The sequence below is a fragment of the Rhinolophus sinicus genome, linkage group LG01, assembly GCF_036562045.2.
Source record: "Rhinolophus sinicus isolate RSC01 linkage group LG01, ASM3656204v1, whole genome shotgun sequence".
In the NCBI taxonomy this organism is placed as follows: Eukaryota; Metazoa; Chordata; class Mammalia; order Chiroptera; family Rhinolophidae; genus Rhinolophus; species Rhinolophus sinicus.
In genome coordinates this window covers 155062415-155088832 of record NC_133751.1, presented here as the reverse complement: position 1 = coordinate 155088832, position 26418 = coordinate 155062415, and the positions used below count along the sequence as shown (strand labels likewise).

The 26418-nt window shown below is 38.7% G+C and overlaps 1 protein-coding gene across 1 annotated transcript; it reads right to left on the bottom strand.

Moving 5' to 3' along the window:
• Positions 1–1279: 1279 nt before the first annotated feature.
• Positions 1280–20866, bottom strand: DHRS9 (dehydrogenase/reductase 9). Its single transcript, XM_019727493.2, has 5 exons — positions 20744–20866; positions 10648–11019; positions 9221–9479; positions 5207–5370; positions 1280–2389 (listed from the first exon to the last, which is right to left on the bottom strand). Exons 2-5 carry the CDS (start codon positions 10958–10960, stop codon positions 2166–2168), a joined length of 960 nt encoding a protein of 319 aa, XP_019583052.2. The 5' UTR covers positions 10961–11019; positions 20744–20866; the 3' UTR covers positions 1280–2165.
• Positions 20867–26418: the final 5552 nt, after the last annotated feature.

Here is a 26418-nt window from a genome sequence, read left to right as displayed (position 1 = left end):
TAGCACATGTGTTCCCCAAAACATTATGGAACAATTTTCCCAAGAGCACAGAGACCACAAGTGATGGTGAGATGGAGAGAAGTCTAGGAACCCATACCTCAGACTCCTGGTGCAGTGATGTGATGTCTCTCCCTCCCTCCTTCCCACCCTTCCCCCCAGGCCTACTGCTTTTGTTGACACTTATATCTTTATACTCCAAACACCCCAACTTTTTTTTGTTGAATTAAATATATTTGATTTTATTTTGAGCTGCTACCATATTTGGGAGCTTTCATTTAAGTAGAGCTTTTTTGGGTTGGATGAAACAGGGAGTTCCCAACTGTAGCGACTTGGAGAAATGAGCAAAGAACTCAGGTCTAGGCCAAACAAAGGAAATAACACCATTAGGTCAGCCCAACAGCAGGACTGAAAAGCTTGAAGCTAGCAAAGGACTTTCCTGCAGATTCTAAAAGTCTTGGCAGCCCCAGAGGCCTGGAATATCAGGGAGCAGCAGGCCAGATATTTTTAAAGCAGTGAAATGAAGCCAAGATCTGGGAATTCAAGGTGAGGAGGAGGAGGAGGAGCCCCAGCAAACAATATTGATGAACTTCAGCTCTAAGGACAAGTTGAATGAGGGTCACCTAAGCCATCGGTGATTAATTATAACTAGAGGAAATCAGAGGTATATAGATGAAATGTCTCTAGGGCCAGGAAATGACTTCACAGAGAGTTAATGATAATAGTTTAGTTAACTTTGCCTGAGAATTCTTTTACCTGATTCTTGCTGTGATTTTCTTCATTTTGACACAAAAAGGAAGGGTGTATCTCCCCTCAGAATAATGAAATATATGTCCAGGTGGACTGACACCATTGATAATTTGATTTTTCAAAGTCATCAATATGTTGTATATTTGAAAGAAGGAAATTACCTCATAAACAGATGTTTCCATGAAAGTGAATGAAAATGAAAAGAATTACTGATACCTTTAAATGGACATCGTTTTAAGCAGCAGATCTTCATAATAAGCGTGTGTTGTGTGCATGTGTTTGCACATGCCCATAGATAAATTCTCTGGCTCTTTTACCCTATATGACCCTGCAACAAATGTTGTATTCTGACACTTCAGGCTTTTCCATATAATTATTCAACACACCTTTGTGAGTGATGCTGTGTACTGGAATCTGGGGAAGCATCCATTTAGAGAACTATTCTCTCGGATGGGGTGTGGCTCCAGGATCAATCTAATTTAGAACCATGAATATGAGCAAGAAGCAGAGGGCTCTCACTGTAACGGTAGGCTAAAGAGAGTCTTTTATTTAGCTCTGTCTTCAGGGGATTTCAGAGACACCTCAAATACAGGATTTCCAACCATTCTCAGTTGGATGGTCTTAGTCTTGTCATATTTACAATCCCCAGGAGACACATTAATATTCCCTACTTTTTTCTTCTTTTGGAATTGTTAGTCACTCTGGTGTTATCATCTTTCCACCAGAGTGGTGTGTGCACCAGTGTTCACGGTGGCCTTGAATGGGCTGTTCATCCTCCATAGCTCCCTGTAGAATAGGCAGCTTGTTTTGAGTCTTTGCCTCCACTTTTATACCTGTTTCTTTTTTTCAGTCCTCTATTCCTTTTCCTTCCCTCCTACTGCTGCCCATTAGCTCATACCAGTCACATTATACTTCATTACCTTTTCTTTTCCCACCCCTATCAAAGTGTATGGAGTTACAGTCCTTCAGGGTTTTATTCTCAGCAAGATAACAGAACATCTCTAATCCACTTAGGAAAGTATTCTATTTATCTCTGAACTTTTTGATAAGAAACAACTATTTAACATTCAGGAGTTACTCTAAGTCCCAAAGCATGGGGCAAGCTGTGACAGAGAGCATTTTGGATGAGAAAGTCTTTCACTTTCTCTTATGTCATACCAAGCAGGCAAAGCCTAAATATTGGGCAACTACCATGCCTGCCCTTCTAAGTGATGTGCCACCCCTGCCCTTCTTTGCAAAGAACACTTGAGAAGGGACCCTGAGACATCATCTGTGATGGTGGGATCCCTTCATTTATCAAAGAAACGTGACCTAAATGAGTCCACGTTGGATTAGGTAAGGAATGAGTTCAAAAAGGAGATGTGTCCTTGAAACCAGCAGAACTCATAGCCTGGGGCAGGTATTTGTGGTCAGCTGAGTCACACTGCTTTGGGATTAGCCAGCTCCACTTTCTGTTTCAACAATAAAAAGTCTTGCAAAACTGCTGGCATGTGAGACAGAGGTATCCAGAGAGTCTTGGCATCGTTTCCAACTGCGTAATGGGTCTTTGGGAAGAGACTTGTGAGAGCATGGTCCATGCTCTTCACCACGAGGGAGAGATCCGTGTTCACAGAGGATGCAGTGACTTTCAGTTTGTCTAGGCCTACAAAAAGAGAAAAAATGTTTACTCTTTGGCAAAGGTATGTGTGGTTAGGGTGCCAAGGGGAAGACACATATGTGGGAACTCTGAATCTGCCATTATAAATGAGGCCCATTGTGACAGGTTTCTGTCTGTTTCTCATAAAAGGAAGCAGCGATGCTTTCTTTATTTTTATTTTCTTTCTTTCTTTATTTTGTATTAGTTTCAGGTGTACAAAACAATGTAATGTAATAGACATTTATCATTTATGTCCCTCACACAGTGATAACCCCCTTTCCCCCATCTACTACCCCTCTGACATCACCTCACCCCCAGTCAAAATATGGATGGACCTAGCAGTGCTTTCTTTAGACCACTGGCTCTAACTTGAGTGAGCAGCAGAATCTCCTAGAGGGCTTGTTAAAACTCAGATTGCTGGGTCCCACCTCCGGCAGATGTAAAGTGGGGCCCAAGAATTTGCATTTCTATCAAGTTTCCAGGTGCAGCTGACAGCGCTGCTCTAGAGACCTAACTTTGAGAAGCACTACTTTAAAGCAATGAGGTAAAGATACTTAATAAAGTCTATGAGCCTCCTGAGCCCAGAAAGTTATGGGTTTGATTCCGAATTTGTTTTCAGGGAGTATTATGTTTATAGGAAACGTGGGTATACACGTGTACTTGTGCATGTGTATATGTGTGTACTCATATACCACAAGCCTCTATAATCCAGTGAATAAAGAGACAATCATCCCCCAAAGGTCTTGACTCAGGAAGTTAAACATATCCTGGTTCTCAGGCAAATGAAGTATTTGAGCAATGAGCTAAGACAATTTTGAAGAGGCAGTTATTTTATCAAGGGATTGGTAGTAGCTTGGAGCTTTCGTCCTGCACTCTTAAGACATACCTGAGTTGTGTCTTCTCAAGGGAAATCTATTGTTTTAAATTTTCCTTTCAACTTCAGGCCCCGGATTGTTCAAAGAGCTTAGCTGAGGTTACCTAACAAATCTCAGTGGCTATTTTAAACTACTACTTCTCCAGTCTGGGAAACGAAGAAAGGTGAGCTTAAATTTGTGGTCTACTTCAGAACTGTGAGTCTGGCTGATCTCCCAAGTCCTGACTTGGAAAACTCCAATAAGAACAACCAGTGTAAAATTGGGCTCAACGCCAGTTGGTACTTCTGAGACGGGACGTTTGAACCAGGGGCCAATGCAAAAATAATTTTGAGATGGAAGTTGATGATGTATTCATAGGCATTTAGAAAGTATCAATGTCAATATCAAAGGAAAATCTTTTTAAATGAGGGTTTTGTTTCTGAATCTACTTAGAGCCTTCAGAGTTGGTAAATGAGTGAGAAACAGCATTTAATAGCCATGGTTTTAAACCTATAGTGACATGTCAGCACTGGGAGGTTTGTCAAACCAGATGTTCCAGTTGATATATACATGTGTATCTCTCTCTCTCTCTCTCTCTCTCTCTCTCTCTCTCTCATGGGTGGGGTGGTTGAGGGAGTCAGTCATTTTAAAAACATACGCAGGTGGATCCGACTTGGTGTTGGCTCCACCTTGCAAACTCCTAGCCGTGAACTTGACTACAGTTGGCTGTCTTACCAAGCCGCCTGATGAAGAGGCAGGATCACGGTTTGGAGGGAGAGAGTGACACATAGTTAGGTGGGGCCCTGTTCAGCTCCAAGCAGGATCTCAGTAAGTGTGTAAAGAATATGAAGTAAATTTTACCAGCCAGAGGGATTGAGGTGGAGGTGGAGCCCTGACACCAGAAATTCGACCAGCTCTTTAATGCCTTGTTGAGATTATAGTGTGGAGCAAAGTCAGGGTACCTGGTTCAAATTTAGCTCTTCCACTTACCAGCTGTGCAACTTGAGGCAAGTTCCTTACCTGTGCCTCTGTTTCTGTGAAATTAAGCTGGTATCTACTTCATAGGGTTTTTGGGGCATTTTAAAAGAGAAGGTGCAGATGAAACTCTTATAAGAGTGACAAGTACATGGTAAATGTTCACTATATGTTATCATAGTCTAATCTTTATTATTATTCCTCCATCCCTGACTGACTCTCTGGACTTGTGTTACTTCTCCTTCCATATCCACTCTCATGCATTCCTGTTCCAGAAAGCTTCTACCCAAAGAATTCCTTCCTGTCCTTCAGGCTTTACTTATACCTGGCCTGTCCCAAAAAGGCAATGATTTTTTTTTCTTGCTGTGAATTCCTTGGGTAATTAGAGACCACACCATCTAACACCCTTCTGGGCCTGTTGGGTTATGTTTAAGAAGTAAAGGATCAATTTTCTTGCATGCTGTGCAGTCTCATTGTTTTCCAGCCTTACTTAGTTACTTTGTGTTGTCAACTAGATTGTAAACTAGTCAAGGGTCAAAGTCTGAGTCTTTATATTTGGTAACCTTCATAAGTCCTGGAGCAATGTTGAGTGAGTGGTTGGTATTTACCAAAAAGAGGAGTTTTGTGTAAAGGTGAAGCCCATGGGCTCCAGTACGGGCACGATCAGGAGGAGTTGTCCTACCTTGAGTAGGACATGTCACTTTCCATGTCTCTGTTCACTATTCCTGAAATTTTTTTTGAGAAGTAAATGATATCCGTAATTTATCATGTGCTTAGTACAAAACTTGGTACTTAGCAAATGTTCAATAAATGTTTGTAAACACTCGAAGAACGAAGAGATGACACTGGAATTAATAGGAATACCTGACCTAGGTTTAAAATCTCTGTTGGTGTATTACTATGAGAACCTTATTTTTAAATTTATGTTTGAGTCTCCTTCATGGTACCTAGGACAATGAATCCCAGAGGACCCTGGGGTCACCCAGAAACTCACTTTTTTCAATGTACCCTTCTCCGTATTGTTGTTTGATGTCTGGAGACAGATGCTTCCAAATGGCGAGTCTTTTTTCAGTCGTCTTTACTGGATCTGAAAATCCTGTTTTGAACAATCCTGGTTCGATGCATGAGACGTGCACACCAAAAGCCTTCATGTCCCTTCTGTGAAAAGAACCCATTGCAGATGTTTAATGGAGGTTTATTTGGAGAATGTTTGCTATTTGGGTGACTATTTTCTTGTGAATCTTTTCGTGGAATCACAGAATTGGGTGCATTGGAAAGGAGCATCTTGTTCTACCCACTTAGTTTGCAGATGAGAAAACTGACGTTCAGGGTGGTGAACTGAGGGCTGATGTAGTGACAGAACAGGAAAGGGATCTGGGAGCACCCTCTCCCAGTGTGGTGTTTCCCCTAAGCTGTAGTCTCTCATTAAATTGAGAAGCATGTGGTCTAAGGACAGGTTTCTGTTCAGTACTTGGGGTACTTTATGGTGACATTGACCAATGACTTGCCTGGATAGACAAGTTCACCTCCATTCTAGGAATCTGAGGAGATTGCAGCACCAGTGAGGATATGCTGAGGGACACAGTGTGACAGCTCTGACTTGCCTAACCTGCTCCCTATGCTGCTCAGCGAGCTCTTTCATCACATCGCTGGAGAAACTCAAAAGTGTCTGCATTTACTGGGCAACAGGCTTTTAGGGGCATCATGGTGTCCCTTTCTTTAAAGCAGACCAATGAATGGCAAACTACTATATGAATAATGATTTCCTACATTAAATTTATATTTCCTCTAGGAATACCTAGGGAAACAATTATTCATGTTACAGAAGACTTTACCATAAGACTTTTGAAGAACTCTACCAGTGAACTTAAAATATGATTTATCTTAGGTCTTCCATTCTAGCAACACACCTGTTGTTTACTTTGAAGTATATTTTATAAAAATGCAAATTAGTTCGACCCTTGAAATATTTTGAAAGGTATGTTGCTTGAAGTAAAATAAAAAAGGTTATTTTCAACTTAATTGTATTTTACTCACTTGTCTTCTGATCTCCTTTGGGTTTTGGAAAGTAACAGTGCCAAAAGGGTATTTGGGAAGACTTTTCTCCCCACCTACTCATGAAAGTGACGTATACTCCAGGGACAAATGACTTTAAGTCACCCAATTAACTTTACCAGGTGAGTAAAGCAAGTATGAAACCAGTATGCTTGCTGGGCAAATACAGCTTTAAAGAGCCCCAACCCTCTTCCAACTGGACTGCTGCCCGTAACCCTCCTCCATATAGAAACTCTGGAGCTCGTACTGGACTGTGGCCTGAATGCACAGTACTATTTCCAGTACCGGTTCCACGACTGAGAAAGAAATAAACACTTCGTATTGGTTAATTTCAGACAAGGCATACCTGCATTGCAATCCCACAAACCTTTCAGTTGAAATCTCTTTTTAAAAGTGAGTAAATCTCTAAAAGGAGACTAATGGAGGTTCTCCATGACCTTGCTACTCAACGTGTGATCCCTGAATGATGAGCAGCATTTGGGTGCTTGTTATAAATGCAGAAACTCAGGACCCACCCCAGACTCATTGAATCAGAATCTGCATTTTGAAGAGATTAAGGTGATTCATATGCGCATTAAGGTTTAAGAAGCATTGTTCTCCTTCATCTATTTTCCCTTTTAAAATTTTTTTACAATTACAGTTGACATTCAATATTATTTTGTATTAGTTTCAGGGGTAAGCATAGTGGTTAGACATTTATATAATTATGAAGTAATTCCCCTGACTAGTCCATCCCTAGCACTATACATAGTTACTATGATAAGTGATTCAAATTTCCAGGTATAAAACAAATAAGTCACGGGGATGTAATGTACAGCATGGGGAATATAGTCAATAATACTGTGATAGCGTGGTACAGTGTCAGATGGTTGCTGGACTTATCATGGTGATCACTTCTTTAGGAATATAAATGTTGAATAATTATGGTGTGTACCTGAAACTAACATAACATTGTATGTTAGCTAGATTCACTACAAAATCTTTTTTTCTTTTAAAGAAGCATTCTGACATTGTTTTTATTTCCTGGGAGAATCAAACCTGGTACCCTGATCAAATGGCAAAATAAAGTTGCTCTAGCTCTATTAATTTCAGTAGAATAATCTAACCTTTTATTAGTAAGCTAAAACTAGATCCATGGTATAGTTTATAACTCTAAAATGTGTGTTCAACAAACACTAGTTCAATAAATGAGTGGATGAATTGAAGAAAAGACTGTATTTGTGTCTTTTCTCTTGCCTGTCACGGCGCACGCAGCTAGATACCTTCCATTTGTTCCTCTAGTCGCCTCCACCCTTCTGCCAGTACTACACCCTGGGAAGCCTGCCTGTATTAACTATATTTTGGCTTCTGTCAGGTACAGTCAGGTACAGAGGGAGAGCAGAGGAAGAGGTTGGGACAGTTATTCCTACTCTGATATTGCAACTGGTTAATTTCATCCTCAACTGAAGGTGATAGCCTCTGTGCATCCAGGTTCTGGAAACTGCGCTGTCTCCTCTTTCCAGTCCTGTGGATAGAGATGACCCTGCTGTCATTATTCCCTAGATACTACACCATTCTTTGGGATTACCCTACACAACTCCCATGTTTGCCAATAGTTCTTAAAGTAAACTCTGCTCCATTTACCCAATTTTAATGTGCCTCCATTTCTTACCAGAACCTTGACTGGTACAACCATTTGCAATTTAGGAACTTTGAACTGACAGTGATTAGTTCTGGTTCCAGGTAAGAGAGATTAAGCACTGCCCCCTTCCCCTGTCTCTCCCACTGAATGAAGCTACAAAACCTGCATAGAGCAGCTATTTAAGAACTCAAAAATGAAAATGTTAGTAGATAAGGTATGGAAGACCAGATTTTGAAGTACCACTTGAAAAAATACAATAATGAAAATAAAATATTTATAGGTTGGACTCAATAGCAGAATGGAAATGAAGGGAAGTCAATGAATTTGAAGATAGATCATTAGAAATTATCCAGTCTGAACAGCAGAGAGAAAAATGATTGAAAAAGTGAAAAGAACCCAATGGATCTGTGGGAGAAAACCAAAAGTTCTACCATTTGTGTTATAGTGTCTCAAGGAGAAGAGAGAGTGGATTGCAGAAAAAAAATGTTTGAGGTGATGATGGCTGAAAACTCCCCAACTCAGGCAAAAGACACAAACCTACAGATTCAAGCAGCCCAGTGAACCTCAAACATTATAAACCCAGAGAAATCCATGCTTGGGGGCACTGAGTTGGAGCGTTTATTTGCTACCTTGGTCCTTTGTTTTGAGCTCTGGCATTTCTTGATAGCACACAGCAAAAAGTTGTGGTCAATGGCTTTCTCATGCAAAATCTTCACCTCTGATTAGTAAACTCCTGCTCTGAGTTTTATTTAAAAATGGAAGCATCAGAAGAAAGCTATCTTTCTTGTCTTTGGTGCTGGGGTGGAGAGATTGTCATCCATTTAGCTATTGTGTATGAAATGTATGGAGATTTGTGTCCAGAACTTGCAACAGGGTAAAAAAAAAAAAAAAAAGCTGCATAGCTGAGTCTTTACTTTGTGATAATTACATTCACTTTACCAGATAATTTTCTACTGAAGGTTTAAATAAGATGATACTGTTGTGTCTACCACTGACAGTTACACCAATGGAGAGACCTACCCTGATTCAGCCTCTGTATATGATTCCCAAACTGTTTAACAAATTGACCTTTTAAATATAAATTCACTACCTCTATCAGCATCATGCATTAAAGCAAAAAGTAAAAAAGACTGACATTCAAATCTCAGTTCTATAAACATAGACTTAGGTTAAGCTCATAGTTAGATGATCTTGGAATGACCTTCTTAGTTTCAGTGGGATCATCCATAAATTGGGAATAATTTAAAGCACTAACAATAGTGTCTGGTACATAATAAACATTCAATAAATGTTAACAGTTATTATTTCCTAATATGTCAGTGTTTGCTTTACCTTAAGCTGTCATTGAAGCCTTCTACTGCATATTTGGATGGAACATAGCCCCCTCCGCTAAATGCAAGCCGGCCTCCAATGCTGGAGACATTGATAACCCTCCCTTGAGCTTTTTTGACCAAGGGAAGCATATTTAATGTCACATTGATGAGTCCAAACAGGTTCACTTCTACAGGTTCTCGGTAGTACTCCACTGTCAGCCAGTCAGTGGGAGCCAACACGCCGAGAACGCCAGCATTGTTGATCAGACCCCAGAGACCTAGAACAGGGAGGAAGGAAAGGAGGTGTGGTAGAGCATCCTTAATGAAAATACAGCCCCTGATTTACACAATGGTGCCATTTCTTCCCGTAGTCATACTACTGCTTTGAAATACTTTGCCGTTTTGGGAAGTGATTGCAGAAAAAGGTAGGAGGCTAAACTGAAATAGCTGAACTTCTGTTATCAGAAGCTAATCTCACAGTTACTCCATTTCTTGTTCTGAATGTCAAATACTGATACTGTCTCAGTGAGACTTTTTGAATCTCAGATGTAGAGGAAATTCATCTATTTTTCTTCCTTGCTAGATGGCAAAGCCAGAGAATATTTACAAACTGTTCTATATGGACAAAGAGCAATATCAATCTACTTCATGTTTATTTTTGGTAAAAAAAAATCCATCATTTACTTAGCCTATTTATGATGGGAAATAATTAGTATGTGCAAAGGTGTTTGGAATTCAAGTTTTAAAACTTATCTGGAGCTTTATCCAACCATTGGTTCTAAGGTTCAGACTCTCAACTATTAATCTATTATGAAGATGTGATAGAGAAAAACATTTGCTTTTTTTTTTGTGGACCCAAATATCTTCACCTATGAGAATATTTCAAACTTCATTCAAGCCAATAAAAGTCTTCTAGCTCAGAATGCTGCCATCTAAAGCAGAATGAAGTCCAATGGCTTACTACGCTACCATGACTATCTCAGATTCCTCTATTCAGGTTCTCAACCACTTTCTACTTTTCCCATTAAAAATGTATAAGTTCTGGAAGCATTTTGTAGTGAGAAGAAGGGCCTGGGTATCCAGATGACAATTTGGGGATTGTTCCCATATTCTCCTATAGATTTTAGCCTCAAGTTCCTTTGCTGTGTTTGTGGCTAGAGTAGCACTTCATGGGAGAAGACCAGGAGAAGTCAATACCTCTGTTTCAGTTTTAAATTCACCCACTGGATTTAAGACTGAGGATAACTTGGGCTGTGTCTCTCATGCACACAGAGAGCTTGCAACTTGGAACTACTCAGGGGCTATCCTAAGATTATTCCAAGCTTCTCCAGTGTACAGCTGGTATTTAGAAGACATTTTCTTGAAAGGCCATTGAAAATCTGAACACATTTTATTTAACACTAGTTACTTTGCAACACCTCTCCCCACCATCATCACATCACTCACCTTTTTCCCCAACTTGGTTTTTCACCCACTGGGCAGTCCTCTTGACGTTCTCTGGGTCAGTTACATCCAGAAGCACAGTGTGAAGCCTCTCGGAGGTGTTTGCCTTTAAAGCTGTTGATCCTGATTCAGTCAGACAGGCAGCAAAGACATGAAATCCCTTCTTATCAAAAGTTCTGGCAGCCAAGTTTCCAAAGCCCGTGTCACACCCAGTAATGAAAATATACTTATCACTGATGTCTGAAATCTTTAGTTGTCCTTTATAATTCCATAGAATAGCACAGAGGATTAGGAGGGCTAACACACAAAAGAACATTTTTTCCCCTTTATATGACAGCGACACTTCGTTCTTGAACAATAAAAGAAGATGTTGTCCTGAGTATGCAAAATTAGAAAGAAAATTCAAATTAGAACCATCAAGACATTATAATCCAGGACTGATGAACTTGAGATATTTGAATACAGATAAATACATAGTAGATAGATAGTTTAAAAAATAACTCTTATTTGTTTGGGAAGATGACCATTTAAGTGCTAAACCACTTCTCTAAAGTAATGCAAAAACTAACCAAGTAATAGTCAGAAAAAGGAAATGGAAGAGGGAGGGAGGGATGGAGGGAGGGAGAGAGGGAGAGAGAAAAAGAGAGAGAGACAGAGAGAGAGAGAGAGAGAGAGAGAGAGAAAGGAAGAAAGAAGAGAGAAAGAGAGAGGAGCCACGGCAAAGCTGACACAGGTCATTGGATTGATGTGACATTAATCTCATGTGTGAATTCATCTATCTGAAGGGTAAAATCTTATCTCTTTCTACTTCATGAAATTCAAGATTAGAATAGAAAAATTCTATTAGAAAACATTGTTCAGTTTTAATTGATTTGTGAGATTCTTAATTTTTTTCAGACTGTTGAGAAAAGTAGAGTGTTTGGTGTTGCCACAACAAAAAATTTTGCAAGTGGTATCCATTTTCTTATTTTAGTGGGTTAATGTCATCCTTCCACCCAACTCTGAGGCCATTACAACTCAAGGCAGGGAATATTAAAGTATGAGGCCACCAATGAGTAAGGTTCACTGAGAGAGGGTGAGATGAATGGGAAGAGACTGAAAGAGACATGATGGCCAAAGGCACAAAATCCCAAATGAGACTCTATAATCCTCAGATTCCATCCTTCCTGGATACCAAGTTCCTGTGAGGAAAAAATCACATGTATAGAGGACAAAGTAAAGCAAATTCATACTTTAAAACTGTGTGGATTTGACCATAAGTGCAGCTGAATGACATGGAAAACTAATTTTGTCAGGGCTAGAGACAACTTAGGGCCTAAAATCAAACAGGCAGAGGGCGTCCTTAACCTTCTCCTCAGCAGCACGTACCTGCATCTCCCCTTAGCATGTATCACTCATTTTTTTATATTTTTTTAAGGAAATTTTATTTTTGTTGTATGTTTACTGCAGCAATTTAGAAACATCACAATTATTTTTGGCTTAAAAATAAATGTTAAAAAATACTATATTAATTTTATAGTCTTGACCATCTAAATGTATATGCCACGTTGAAAGTTCCATTAATTATTACACAGGATACAAAATAACAGTTGTAGATGAATTAGACAATTCTATGATTGAAAATAAGTGTAATATTAATTTGGATGTGTAATATCAAAAGTATCACAGGGAAAGATTCCATCTATAATACAATGCTTATTATTTACAAAGGCAGCCAACACTATTACTTTTACTCTGGTTATGATAGCTGGGGAAGAACAAGCCATCCGGTAGGAAGTGAACAAGAACTGTAGGACATTTGCCTGCTTCTCTCAGGTCTGAGCATCCTGGCAGCCCAGGCCTCCTAACTCACAGCCATCGGGCAAACCCAACGGAAGGAGATTATCAGGTCCCATGTCACATAGGAGCAGCCCTGGGCCCATATTGGCTTTCTTTGCCTGTGGAGGGAAGAGAGGCCACAGAGAACATCACATGTGGGAAAGGCCTTATTTCCTTCTCTGATGCCTCAGAAAGTTTCCTCGCTTTGCCTAGGTCCTCATCATATCTCTGTTCTTGATCTGGAATCAAGAGAGGCCTTGAGTGCCTCATAGAAGACAATGGATAGATAGGCCCAGACTGATGCTCGGGCCTCATGGATGCCTCTGGAATCATGGCCGTTCATGGACACCGTGTTCAAAAAGTACTAGCAAGGCCAAGCAATTTTACAAACTTTGGTTGGACTTTCTTTTTTTAACAACGATGATTTCCTGGCTTTTCCTTTGATCCATTTCTTAAAATTGCTCGTTTTTTCTCTGTTTGTAAAAATAACTTGTACGGGGTGGCCGGTTAGCTCAGCTGGTTAGAACACAGTGCTCTTAACACCAGGGTTGCCGGTTTGATCCTCGTATGGGCCAGTGTGAGCTGTAGCCTCCACAACTAGATTGAAACAAATACTTGACTTGGAGCTGATGAGTCCTGGAAAAACACACTTAAAATAAATAAAATAAAAGTTAAACAAAACAAAACAAAACTGTGAGGATTGTAAAACACAAAGGTTAGAATTAAAAAAAAATGGCTTGTGCTCGTGGTAAAAAAAAGTTTTAGCAAATATGGAAAAAATTTAAAAAGGAAGTAATGATTGTCCCATTCGACTCTTAATATTTTAGTACATTTTTTCCAGTTCTTTCCCTGTGCAAATCAATATCTTCCCCCTAATATGTAATATAAATATACATACAGATAGAATTACACATGCGCACACACACACACATACATATATATATATACATATATATGTGTATATATATATATATATATATATATATATATATATATATACACACACACACACACAATTTTATTTCTACTGCTTTATAAGGAACATATTATTTCAGGTAAAAAATAGCTCAATGTAATATATCTTCTTCATTTCTCAAATAAATTTTGGGCTCTACTTTCACATTTTCCCCCCAAAAAGATCTATAGTTAAAGAAAGGGTAAAAGAATGATCAATTGATAAAAATAAGTCAAAGGTAAATATTAAAATGTGGTAGGTTTGGGTAAACTAATTGATTCTTGTGGTATGGCTATGACTATTTCTAAAACAGTCGAGGTTTTAGACTATCGGGGCTTAATAATTTGGTATAGTTTATCTAAACTTTCCTGTGTCAGAGTTACTGACTTGTTGTAAATCAATGCCCATGTAGCAGGATTCCCCCTTCTCAAATATATAAATACATGAAAAATATATAGGTTTTTTGGGTGGGTGTAGCTAGCTCTTGCAAAATTACATAATTAGACATTTTAAGGCAATTTTATATTTGTAAATTCAACTAGTGTAATATTTTGCTCAAGTCTGGCCTTGATAAATAATTATTGAATAACTAAATGTTGGATAAATTCCCTGAATGGATTCCTGGTAGCCCTCATTGCAATTCAAACTCCCACAAGAATTATTTGAAGAAGGCAAATACCCCTGGGGTTTAATGTGTCCTAGAGCAGAGAGGACTTTCTGTATTGTCTTGTTCGGCTGGGGCAAGCATAGGGGAGTAACAGTAAAACAATGGCTTCTATTTGTGAAGTTTTATACACTATACTTTTACTTATAAGTTTCACTTGATCCTCTCAACAGCCTTTTGAGTTAGAGAGGACACATTATTTGCCTCATTTTACAGAAGAATTAACATTCTAACTAATAAATGTAAAAGAAATGATGGAATTAGAAAACCACCATTTGGCAACTGCCATGGTAACAATTTTTTAGGCAAGAATGATCAATGGATGTAAAACCAGTGGTTGAAATTCTAACAAGAAACAATAATTATAGTATCTCTCCATAAGATATATACTAATTTAAAAAAGAAAAATAGTAATTTCACAGTGGAAAAATCTGACAGATGCCACCTGAACCAAGTGATACAAATTAATACCACTAATTATGGGGCAAACCAAGGTCATGTACATATTCTTTAAAAATGTCAAAGATATGAAGGAAAAAAAGACTGAGGATTGTTAAAGGTTAATGGACACTAAAGAGATGTGATAACCTGATGCAACATGTGAGCCTGGATCAGAAAATCATTTTTTTCCCTTTTTGCCAGGAAGAACCAACTAGTGAAATTTGAGTAACATCTGTGGATCTGATAAATAATACTGCATTAATATTAATTTTCAATTTTGGTAACTTACTATGATTATGTTGAAAATGTCCTGCTTTTTAGGAAATAAACACTGAAAAATTTAAAGATTAAGTAGCACAGTATCTTCAACTTATTATCTACTCTCAAACAGTTCAGGAAATAATAAGAATATGTATATAAATAAATAAACATTAAACACACGCATACATATATATGTGTAAAGAGAACGAGAATATGAATGTGGTAAAGTGTTAATATTTGGGAAATCTGTGTTGTACTATTCTCTCAACTTTTCCGTAAGTTCTAAATTATTTCAAAATAAAAAGTTGGAGATTTGACGTGACAGGGGAAAGTAAACCTTTTTTTTCCCCCTGAAAAATGGCTTCATTGGATTGCTCTGGTCTCATGCACAAAATAGGTAAGAATCCTAGGCCTTCAGAGTCTACTGACTTTCGACACCAAGTATTCTGCCTTCTACTTTTTCGTAAGTTCGCCTCCACAACTATTGGAGAAAAACAAAAACTCAAAACAAAGCAGTCAGACTCCCTCTTCTCTCCTCATCTTTTCCATCTCCCCCTCAATCTCCTTCATTAGCGAAACCCAATTTTACCTGGTGACAAGTAAAGAGAGAGGAGCTTTTTGATTGTTAAGGATGGGCTCCTATTAAATTGTATTGTCCTCATGAGGTACACCTCTGGGCTGAGCGTCACTTCAGATGCTGGTGTCCCAGCCTTCAGCCTGAATTCAAGGGACTGCCAACCTTGACCTAGAGTTTTTGCAAAGCCATTGCCCCAAATATTATTGTCCAAAAATACTTGTTCTTCCTCAGTCCCTAAGGTTCACATTCCTCTAGGTCATTGGACCAAGTCAGCCACAAACCAACAGATAACTTTGATCTCTAATAGTATTTTAGCCAAGATGCTACCTCTGAGAAATATCCCTTGGTCAGTCATTGGGAACATGACCTGTACACAGAAGCTGATTGATGACTAATTGGTTCATTGACCACTGAGAAGTAAATGAATAACTGCAACTAACAAGGCTGCCTCAACCATACTCTGCCCTGTGGTCACCTCCACATGGCTCCCTGATCCCCACAATTTAGAGACTCAGGACACTGACCTTAGTTGCTTGGATTGTTTGCTTATCTGTTGTGTCTTCCAGTTTATCTCACAACAAACTGCTTAGCAGAGGCACAAATCTCTTGGCTCAAGGTGAGAAGTGCCTTGGTCTGTAACAGTCCTCTTAGCATCCAGTGTCTGTGAGCCCAGGTGCTCCTCAAGGATGAGCATGGAGCAAGGAAAGCAGATCTGCAGCCCCCAAGCCGCAGGGCATGAGGACAGGTGCAGTTCTAAATACACAGCCACTGTGCTGGCCATGAGATTTTTCTTAAGCCAAAATAAACACTAGCCACTTTGCTAGTAAAAATCTAGGCAGCAAGGATTATGACAACACACGTGTACATGCGTGCACGTGACCACACATGCACTAGAGCAGGATTAGGAGTTCAGGCCTCAGAATCAGGCAGACAGAGGTCCCATCCATGTACCTCTATCCTCAGAAGGCCTCTGGGCAAATGATCATTTCTGAGACTCTATTTTCCTATCTGTACAATAGAGATAATATCTACCATGGAGAATACCTGGTAAGATAAAATGACTAAATGCCTGCTCACTTGAAAAACCTTATCATGACGGCAAGATCAATAGCTTTTACTTTGTGAGGGTCTGCTGTATGTACTGCTCATATCTGGGCATGGCTTTCTCAACCTCAGTACTTTGATATTTTGCCCAGGATAATGATTTGACAGTGTATCGCAGGATGTTATGCAGCACCCCTAGCCTCTACCCCTTAGATGCCAGTAGCTTCCCTCCCCAGTTGTGACAATGAAAAATATCTCCAGACAATGCCAACTGTCCCCTGTGGGTCAAAAATTCCCCTAGTTGAGAACCACTGGTCTAGAACTTCCTTGTCTTCTGGGTCCAGAACTTCATAGCAACCAGAACTATTTTTTTGGAAACTTAGTCATTGATTCCTTGGTGATGACATATTGATGAGTGTTATTTTTTATGGCCTTACTAGAAAAGTTTTGTTATGTATAAACGGTACTCATATCCTGTTGCTACAAGCATTAGTTTCTATGATTTAAAAAGAAAGACTTTTTGTCACCAGCAGGATAGGAGGCAGTGAACAAAGCTAAACTAATGTGTGACACCATTTGTGAATTTAGAAATTGCTAAATTAGCACCTATAGCATTTGTGAGGCCTAAATTCCAGCTAAGACTTTTGAGTTTGCACCACTATAGACTCCTCTGGGGTTCCCTGCAGACGGGTGGGCAGGGGACTCTATAGAATTCAGAATATGCTCCTAGGAAACCCATGGTTCTTGGGATTTTCAGATGACCAAGTCAGGTAGGAATGATGGTAATGGCTGTGGTTTATTGAGTGCTTACCATGTCTTAGGCCCTCTGCTAGGATCTATAAATATTTACCTAATTGAAACCTTAGGATAAAATTATCTCCATTTTATATATGAGGAAACAAATTTAGAAATGCAGATTAATTGGCTCAAGACACCTAGGTCACTGTATTCCACCATCATGATTTAATCCTCTGCTCTCCTGCTACCTGATTCCCGTTAACGCTGGGAGTCTGGGCTATGTGTACCTTTCTCCACACCACCACTGCCTTTTGTAATACTTGGCATTAAGTAAATACATGATGTGGAAGGAAAGGAGGAAGAGAGGAAGAGATGAAAGAGGTTTTTACTCTAACCCCAGGGTTCTGGCGATAATTGGATTAGACTTTGGGTCCTCTCAATCCTCAGGGCAAAAATCACCATCACCATCATCATCATCAGCATCGTCACCACACTTGCAATCAAAGAACTTCAACACTTTTTGAAAAGTGTTCAGGCAATCTTTATCTCATTTAAGTTTCAAAATATTTTTGTCAGCTAAGTAGGGTAGATATCATACATAAAGTCATTAGCCAGAGAGTGGCTAGAACTAAAACTTTGATTTCTGAACTCTTAAACTGCGCAAAACGAGAACTGCAAAGAGATGCACACATTATAAGTCAATAAGAGGAACAAAAATATTTTACCAAAATGCTCTACCATGTCACAAAGATTGAAAAGGAACTAAGAAAGAACTAATTTTTCTTTCATGAGAAAGAGTAACCACCTGACCGCAGCTACAGGAAAATATTGTAACTCAATTGCTGTCCTTGCTCACTTCCGCTCCTTTTAACTTTCTCTTCTTGGGTTTCTTTTCCTAGTAAAAAGTCTAACGTTAGGTCCTGTAATTTCAGTTCTCTAATTCATATCCTTCTGCCCTTTAAAAATAAATGACAGTTTAAAGAAAAAGGAGCAGCAAACAAAGACTCAATGTCACTGTGAGTTATATTTTTTGTACAAAACAGAGTTCTTTCTAGATACTTCCTCCCACACCACTTGATTTCATTTTCACATTAACGCCATGAAAATCTTTGTTTTAGAAAGCAATACTAAGACTAATCAACCACACTGATTGGAATTTATAGAATCTTTATTTACTTTTAATTTGTCGCAATCATGCGACAAATTAAGTTGAAACAACTAAGTTGAAACAACTAAGTTACTTATCTGCATTAAATAGAGAGCATTTAGCAATAGTTTTTTAAAATATTATCTCTTTGAGGTTTTCTTTCACAAGCTTCCTAAAACTGACAGCTGTCTAACATAAGTAATACCGACAGCGGTCTGACATGTAATGTAATACTGACATGTAAGTCCTTTGTACATTTAAATATTGTAACCCTGGTTAACTGACACCGAATTCATTTTTATTTTTACCTTTTCATTGGAGTAAGAAATTCTTTTTTTTTAAAAAAAACCCAAATGGCCTTTTGTAGATTTCTGCTGTACTTTTCTTTAAGAAAAACAAACATTTGGGCCTTATGACACAAACTTAATTATGACTAATAAAATATGTTTCTGTGAAAAAAATGTTTAAGTTGGGCATCCAGAAATACAAAGAAAAAATTTAAGATGGAGACAACATGGAATGTGCTTACATTAAGCAAAACATGCTCCATTGAGGGTCTGGTTAAAATAGCTAATAATGATTATGATGCTGCTTGTGATATAGTTGAGGTGGTATTCGTCATCATGGAATGTAGGTTGCCTCAGTCAATGGGATAAAGAAGCTCCTCCATCAGGTGCAGTTCCCTTGACTCCTGCATCCTGCAGGAGAGAACCTGCTCACAGTACCCCGAGTGCCCTTTGGTTTGGGTGGCAGGACAGCGAGACACGGAGAAATGCATGCCTCCTCTGCAGACTCATTCACACAGTCACCTAGCAGAGGTGCGCCAGTTGCTCTTAACGTAGGGAAGGTGATGGATTTACGTTTGGCATTTTTAGTTGTAAGGATAAAAACATTTCTGATTTTCTTTTGCCTTCTCTCCAAACTTTTAATTATAATTTACATAACATTCATAGTTATTAATTAATTAATTATTCCCAGCCATCCCTCCTAGGTTTATTATTTTGCCAATATGCCTCCTGACAGTATTAGCAGGTTAAGAATTATTGTTACAGCCGTGGTTACTCTATTTATGGTCACTGAATAAATATTGCTCACTGGGAGAGAATACATATTGTATATGATTATGGCTTATAGTTATAAGGCTTCAAAGAAAGCTTAGAATGTAGAGAGAATTTTATGTATAGATGCAGAAAATGTGTTCAAATCTTCAGTATATTACTTTCAATTGCATTATCTTTGAGCACAAGAAAAGATCTGAGCTATTAAAGATGGTACCTTAAGAAAGTGACATTTGTTACAAGAGTTTTAAGACCAATTCCCATTTTTCTCATTTGAAATATACGTGACAATTTTTTTCTGGTATTTAAACAGTGAAGTTTGTTCTAAAAACCGGGCACACTTTTCAAATCTCAAAAATACAATACAAAGATGATACAACATTTCGATTTCATTTTATGCAGTAACTAGCCAAGAATATTTTTTAGAGCACCTAATATTGCTAAGGGATACTAAGATAAATAAAGCACAGTCCTTACCATTGAGCAAATAGTATAGCAGGACATTTCAGAACTATTTGTACAACCCTAAATTGATTTTTTAATTTAAAAACGTGTTTTATTTAAACTTTTTCACCAACTGCTAAAAATCAACCCATTGAGAGAGAACATCACAGAGAGCACCATTTAAATCCTAAGTGGCAGCAAAGCCCTAACCTGACTTTCTCCCTTTCCCATTGTAAATTGAGGGTCAAAGTGAAAGCAGACTTTGATTAGGCCCTCGGCCCAATGCACTTCAAGTAAAATACCAACCACAGGGTCATAAAATGGAAACTAAATATCAAAAACAGGTCTATTGCTATCATCCCAGTAGCCAGGAATCAAATGTTCACTGTGAGGAATTTTTCCATGTCTTTCTCACCTAGCAGGCATTTTTTTCTCATTCAGTTTGATGTGTGTGTGTGTGTCTCTGTGTGTGTGAGCATTTACCTAAATTGACATCTGATAATATTGGTAGAACAGGTAGACAAGATCAGCCCTACAGCTGGAAGCAAATCTGTTGTTCCAGTAAGAAACTCAGCTAAAATTCCTACTCTTTTTTGGAGCACCTCCTCACTCCTGTTTCCAATTAATTATGAGATTTACAGATGGTGTTGAATAGTCACAGATAGAATAACTAGATGTAAATTTAATTGTAACTCTAGGGTGCTAAAGAACATTCAAACAGAGACCTGGGGGAGTTCAAGTCAAGGTCCCAGTGACACGGACCTCACTTCTATGGCGAGATGAAACCAGTGCCCATCACTGCCTTCCAACATGTTACTTTCTTTAAATAGCAACAGTTGACCATAGCATGAAACACAACTTGATTCATTCTGTAAGAGGGAAGAAAATCAGAAAGTTTGAAGACTGATGTGAGAAAGGAAGGAATAAATAACAAAACTCCATCGTTGGTTACCTTTCTGAGGACAAGTCGGGATGCAGAAGCTGTTGTGGACTTGCTGGGCTGATTGAGATCTGTCCGTGGTGCTGGGAGGGAAGAGTGGTGTCACCCTGACCTCGCTGAGCCTGTTGAGGTGGAGGTGCCTGGGCTTCCGTCAAGGACTGAGTACCTATATGTGTGAGGCGCCCTCAAGTTCCCTTCTCACTCTGTGAGTCACCCTCATTGTGACACTGGGTGATGACTAAATCAACTCTACTATGGATGAAGGAAGCCAAGAAGCTGTGGGTCATGTGTTTCCAAAGTACTCTGCAGTATCTTTAGTAAATTAAATTTAGCAACTTTCAGAAGGATCTTAAAAATGATCAGTAGCATTCCTTTAACTGTGAGTACAATCCCTTGGCCAAATTCAGCAGCTGAAATACTGTAACATGGAAGCATTTTGTAAGCTGCCTGGTGCATTGTTTTGGTCATTTAATGTTTGAATTATGATTATTGTTCATGATCTCTGTGGTTTTTTCTTCCTATTAACATGCCTTTACTGATTTAGCACCCTTTCCTCCTAAGAGAGTAGGTATGGGAAATGAGTCTCTGATGATTATTTTTACCACTTTTCTTCTTTCTTTTTAAAAACCATTAGTGAACAAGGAGATCAAAACAAGACTGAAACAAGATTTGGGACTTATTTATGAGACTTAATTTGTGTTTTATGGTATGATGAAAATCTTACTGAAGTGGTCTCTGGAACTGAGATCACTGAGAATAGGAAAGGATGCCCCCATCCCTTCCCACAGTTGGTCGGTTTCAGAGTTTAGCACAATTGACCTGGCATATCCTGGGCTGTGATGGAAAGTGTAAGGCATTAAGGTGATGAGAAGACATGGTGTTAATATGCACCCCTTCCCCTCCAGCCGACCACCTCCCCCTCAGACAGACAGGCTGATAGACCGGTACAAAGTCCACTGGTTGTGTAGTTTCAGTTTCTAATATATACCAAATTATTGCTATTATATCTCAGATTTCCCTCCTTTTACAAATGCAGTTTATTATGGTTTAGCTGGGATGAGTGGATGAATAGACATATCTGTCTAGCTAGGGTCTAGACACTGCTATCACCCTATAAATTAAATGGGGGCTTTTTTTCTCCAAAAGGAAAAAAAAAAAAGGTAGACTGCAATTTCCTCAGGTAAAGATTTAGAGTACCAAAAATATGCCAAATATACCTCTTCCCCTTTAACACCCTGCAAGTCAACGTAAGGCTTAAATAGAAAACCTGTTAGAGAAATAATACGTTGACTCAAATCCACATGAAGAAAGGGGGTAAATGATTAATATTAGACCCCTCCTGTGAGCAACTTTTGTCACTGAGAGGTGGAGAGATCTGCAGGCACTTGGGTGGTTGTGGAATAGAGAAGGGAAAATGGCAAAGAAAAGGCTATAACATTAGTACGTTTTGCTGATTCAATACTCTCATCTAGTGCAACCCTGTTTTAAAAACTTCCCAATGTGGGCAAAAAAGAGGCCACATTCTAAACCTGACAAGCTCAGGGGAGGCCAGCCTGGCAGGGCCTGCAAACTCAGAAACCAAAAGTAACCACATAAGATGGTCCGCACATACAAATTCCTAACCAAAAGTGGATCATAGTGAGTAGTCACATCCTGGGCCTGTAGCTTCCTTGACAAAAGTCAATCTTTACCTTAAGTGAGCCTGTCTATTTTCTTTTTGCATCTAAGATAACATACCTGTGTAATATCACAGTAATCTTTTCCAGACCCCTCAAGGCACAACAGCTGCACCAGAACAGGAGACCACAGAATCCCTCATTGATACCATCTCTAAATACACAGAACCCCTCCAAATACCATCTCTATGTGCTGCAAACGTTAACTATCCTATACCCACCAATGTAAAAGAAGTATGTTTTACTTTTTATCCAATCCCAGAGATTTCCCTGCTTTGCTTTCTCCCTCCCCCTTAATCTACCACCAATGGATTTCATGGAACCCTCCTTACATCTCCTCCTTTGATTCTAATGTATAAAATAAGTTTCAAAACTGCCATTCTCTGGAGCATTTTCTCAATTCATTGAGATTTTGCTTCCCAGCAATTTGGCTCACATAAACTCATAAAAGTTCTCTACAGGTTTAGACATTTCTTACATTGACACCAAACAGACTTTTTAAAAAGTCAGATGTTTTGGCTAATTTATATATTGAGAGCTAGAATTCTTGCTGTGTCTGGATCCCTCAATTCTAGTGGACCCAATTTTTAAGAGTTCAGTTTCAATAGTCCTGGCACCAGGGTTGGAACACTTGCTCCCCTTATCAAATGGTCCCATTTAGGTGTTCAGTTAATGGAATCATTTGTCAGCAGCAGTTTTTCCAGACTGTAACTATATCTGCATTCAAATTCACGTCTTAAGTGCTAAATTTTCTTTCATTCCATTCCTTAATAAGATAACCCAAGAAAGTGCTACTTTGTTCAGAACTCTCCCTACATTAGATTTCTGGTCATCAAAAGTGATGTAAAAAATCCAGAACTAAATTGCCATTCTATTTTACCCCCTAATTCCTTTTTAAAACAGAAGATTGCACTGTGGAGTTCATTCAAATGTAAATATCAATGTTGACAATTAGACTGTAATTATATAGGGGTAAGGCTAAATATTGCCACAGACAAAAAACTAAACAAGTGACTCTCCTTTTTCTTCTAATTCCATATGTCCCTATATTTGTCTCCAGTTTTTGCCTGAGGGTGCCTTCTCCACTCTTTTCCAGACACCAAAACACAGAGAGAATATCCTGATTCAAGGCTGTCTCAGGCAACATACATTGGGCTTCTTAGTAACTGCACATTGCTGGGGGTGGTCTATGCCACAGATAATCCTGAAATGGGAGTCAGATGGAGAAAAAAACACTTACCCCAGCTGGATGCAAGGCGTAGTGCATCCAACTCCTGGACTGTGGCTGGTGTCACTCTTGTAAGCTTGACCAAGGGTCAAGGCTGTTTACGGAGGGTATGGAGTGTACCTGTTGACCTCCTCTTTCCTGGCATAATAATATAATCCTCTCTCCTCAGTCACCCGTAGTGGAATGCATATCTCTTAATATTAATAACCATGAATTGATATTATGACTTTATGTTTTTAAAAGTGTACTTTGTAATTTCTACTTCCTCCCTTTGTCAACAGACAGCTCTCTTATTTCCTCTGTAAAGTTCTCCCTAGCTACACCAACAATGACTTTGACATGCAAGCAGCTTATTTGCAAATGCTGCCCATAAATGCATAGCTGGGCTTAGTCAAAACTAGGAGCTTTGTTACTCATTTGGCATTTCCTGACGCTCCCAATTGTAAGATGAAGCTGGGCTAATCTTTTGTTCCCCTATAGTGTAAGGTCCTCAGATGTACTATTAGGGACTGAGTCATGGGACTGCTTAGTAGATTCTTTGAAGAAAGATTTTTCTTATTTGCAGAGCACACATCATTTTAGCTTACTCAAACAAGAAGTCTTGATTTGAAAGGTAGGGTGGGGAGTATTATTGGGGAGCATTGTCCTGAAAAGGCAAAAGGAGCAAGAGAGAAGATGGGTGAGAACAGAGGTAACGGACTAGAAGCACTAGGGATTCCTGGCAACAGGGAGACTTGCAAGAAATAAGAGTGGAGATTTAATAAGAAAAATGTGACTCGCACATTCGGGAGGAGGTAGATACTCCTTTTGGTGTGACCATCACATGTAGAGCATTAAAACAGCAGTGTTCAAAAAACAAAACAAAACAAAACAAAAAAAAAACAGCAGTGTTCCCTGGATCAAGAATGATCCTCTTGCTAACTTTCCTGGTTTCTTCTAATCCAAAAACAACTTTCCCCAGAATCTTAACTGAAATGAATAAAGAATCAAATGAAATTAAGTGTCGATGTTAGATACATCCAATTGTGTAATATGCAAGCACTATCCAGTAGGAAAGAACGCACTGGGATCCATAATATGGAGAGCAGATAGAAATAACTGTCTTCTGACCCTGTTTGTAGGTATTCGAATTGTTTGTTCTGTGCCAGGCCTGTGTTAGACTCATGAGATACAAAGTTGACTAGATAGGTCCTTTTCTATAGAGAAACCATTCATTAGCTCATTAATTGCTGATTAAGGAATCCCATGGAGATTTTCCTCTCCTTGAATGAGTCCCACTCCCATGTGACTCATTTGTGACTATTTTCCTTCTCCTTGAGACTGTGTTAGATTATGTGGGAAAGGGTGATCTCATTCTTAGCTGGGACGTATATGAACCTCTACACATTTTTTGAAAGCTATTTGGAAACATCTATTAAAATTAAAAAAATACGTATTACTTTTTGACCCAGCAATCCCACTCCTGGCAATTCGTCATCTAAAAACAAAAGCCAGTATACATGTATAGGTGAACAAGATGTGTCAATAAGAATCAGAAACAGTTATTGCCACTTCAAGTGGGATGGCTGAGTAAATCGTGGTAGATGTGCACATGGAATATTATTTTTCAGCCATTAAATAGAACAAACGAGAGCTCTACTACTTGGCTTGGAAGGCTCTCCATGACTTCGTTTTTTTAAAGCAAACAGAGAATCTCTGTGAATAGGCATAAAGATATTTAAGTGAACGTGGAGAAAATATGGAGGGATATGCAGTGGCTTGTAAATACTGGTCACTTGTACATAGGTGGTGTAGATAAAACAAGGAGAGGAAGAGGTAAGAGAAAAGAGAAAAGAAATTTTTTTAAAACTGCACTGAAAATAATATGATCCAACACAATGCCAGCTAGGAACAAGTCCTGCTGCTTTTCTCCTCCTCCCTCAAACGCACCAAAAAAAAAACACTTGAATCTAAGAGAGCCTTTACATCCATTTACCAATTTATAGGAAAAGCAGAGAATAAAGGAAAAAAGTTAAGATTCCCTGGGAGTCTAATCAGCAAACCAAGAAGGTATTCTAAGGACAAACAACTTAATTTATTTAATAAAAGTAAGTCATATAAAAAATGAAGAGGTAATCTATTGCTTAAAGGACACTTAAAAGATGCAATAGCCAATTATAATACACAAATTTTATTTGGATACGGATGCAAAGGAATATCCTATAAAATAACAATAAATTCATTTATGACAATTTCTATGAGACAATTGGAAATGTAAACAATGAATAGTTGATTATATTAGTTATCAGTGTTTCAGATTGGGGATGGTATTATGTTATTAAAAATGAGCCCTTGTTATTTAGGTTAATTACTGAAATATTAATGGATTAGTTAATATGATGTCTAGAAATTGTTTCAAAATACTGTAGGAGTGGGAGCTCTGGATGTAGGTATGGCTGGGTCAGCATGAGCCATGGGTTTATGATGGAGCTGGTGATGGGTACATGGGAGTTCCAGATACTAACCTACTTATACGTATGTTTGAGATATTCTATTATAAAAAGTTTAAACCATGATATAACCACTCTTTGTTACTTATATATAAAATGTGAATTATTAGTTTGAAAGCAAACTGCCTAAAACTAATTTGAGTGCAAAATATCACATCCCGGGAATGGGGATGTTGTTAATGAAACCTACCAAAAATAAAGGATACATTGTTATAATCCCCTGTGGAAGTTGGTTGGCTGTAGACACAGGTAATGTCTTGTGGTGAAGTAGATCTGGCCTAATACAGGCTAACT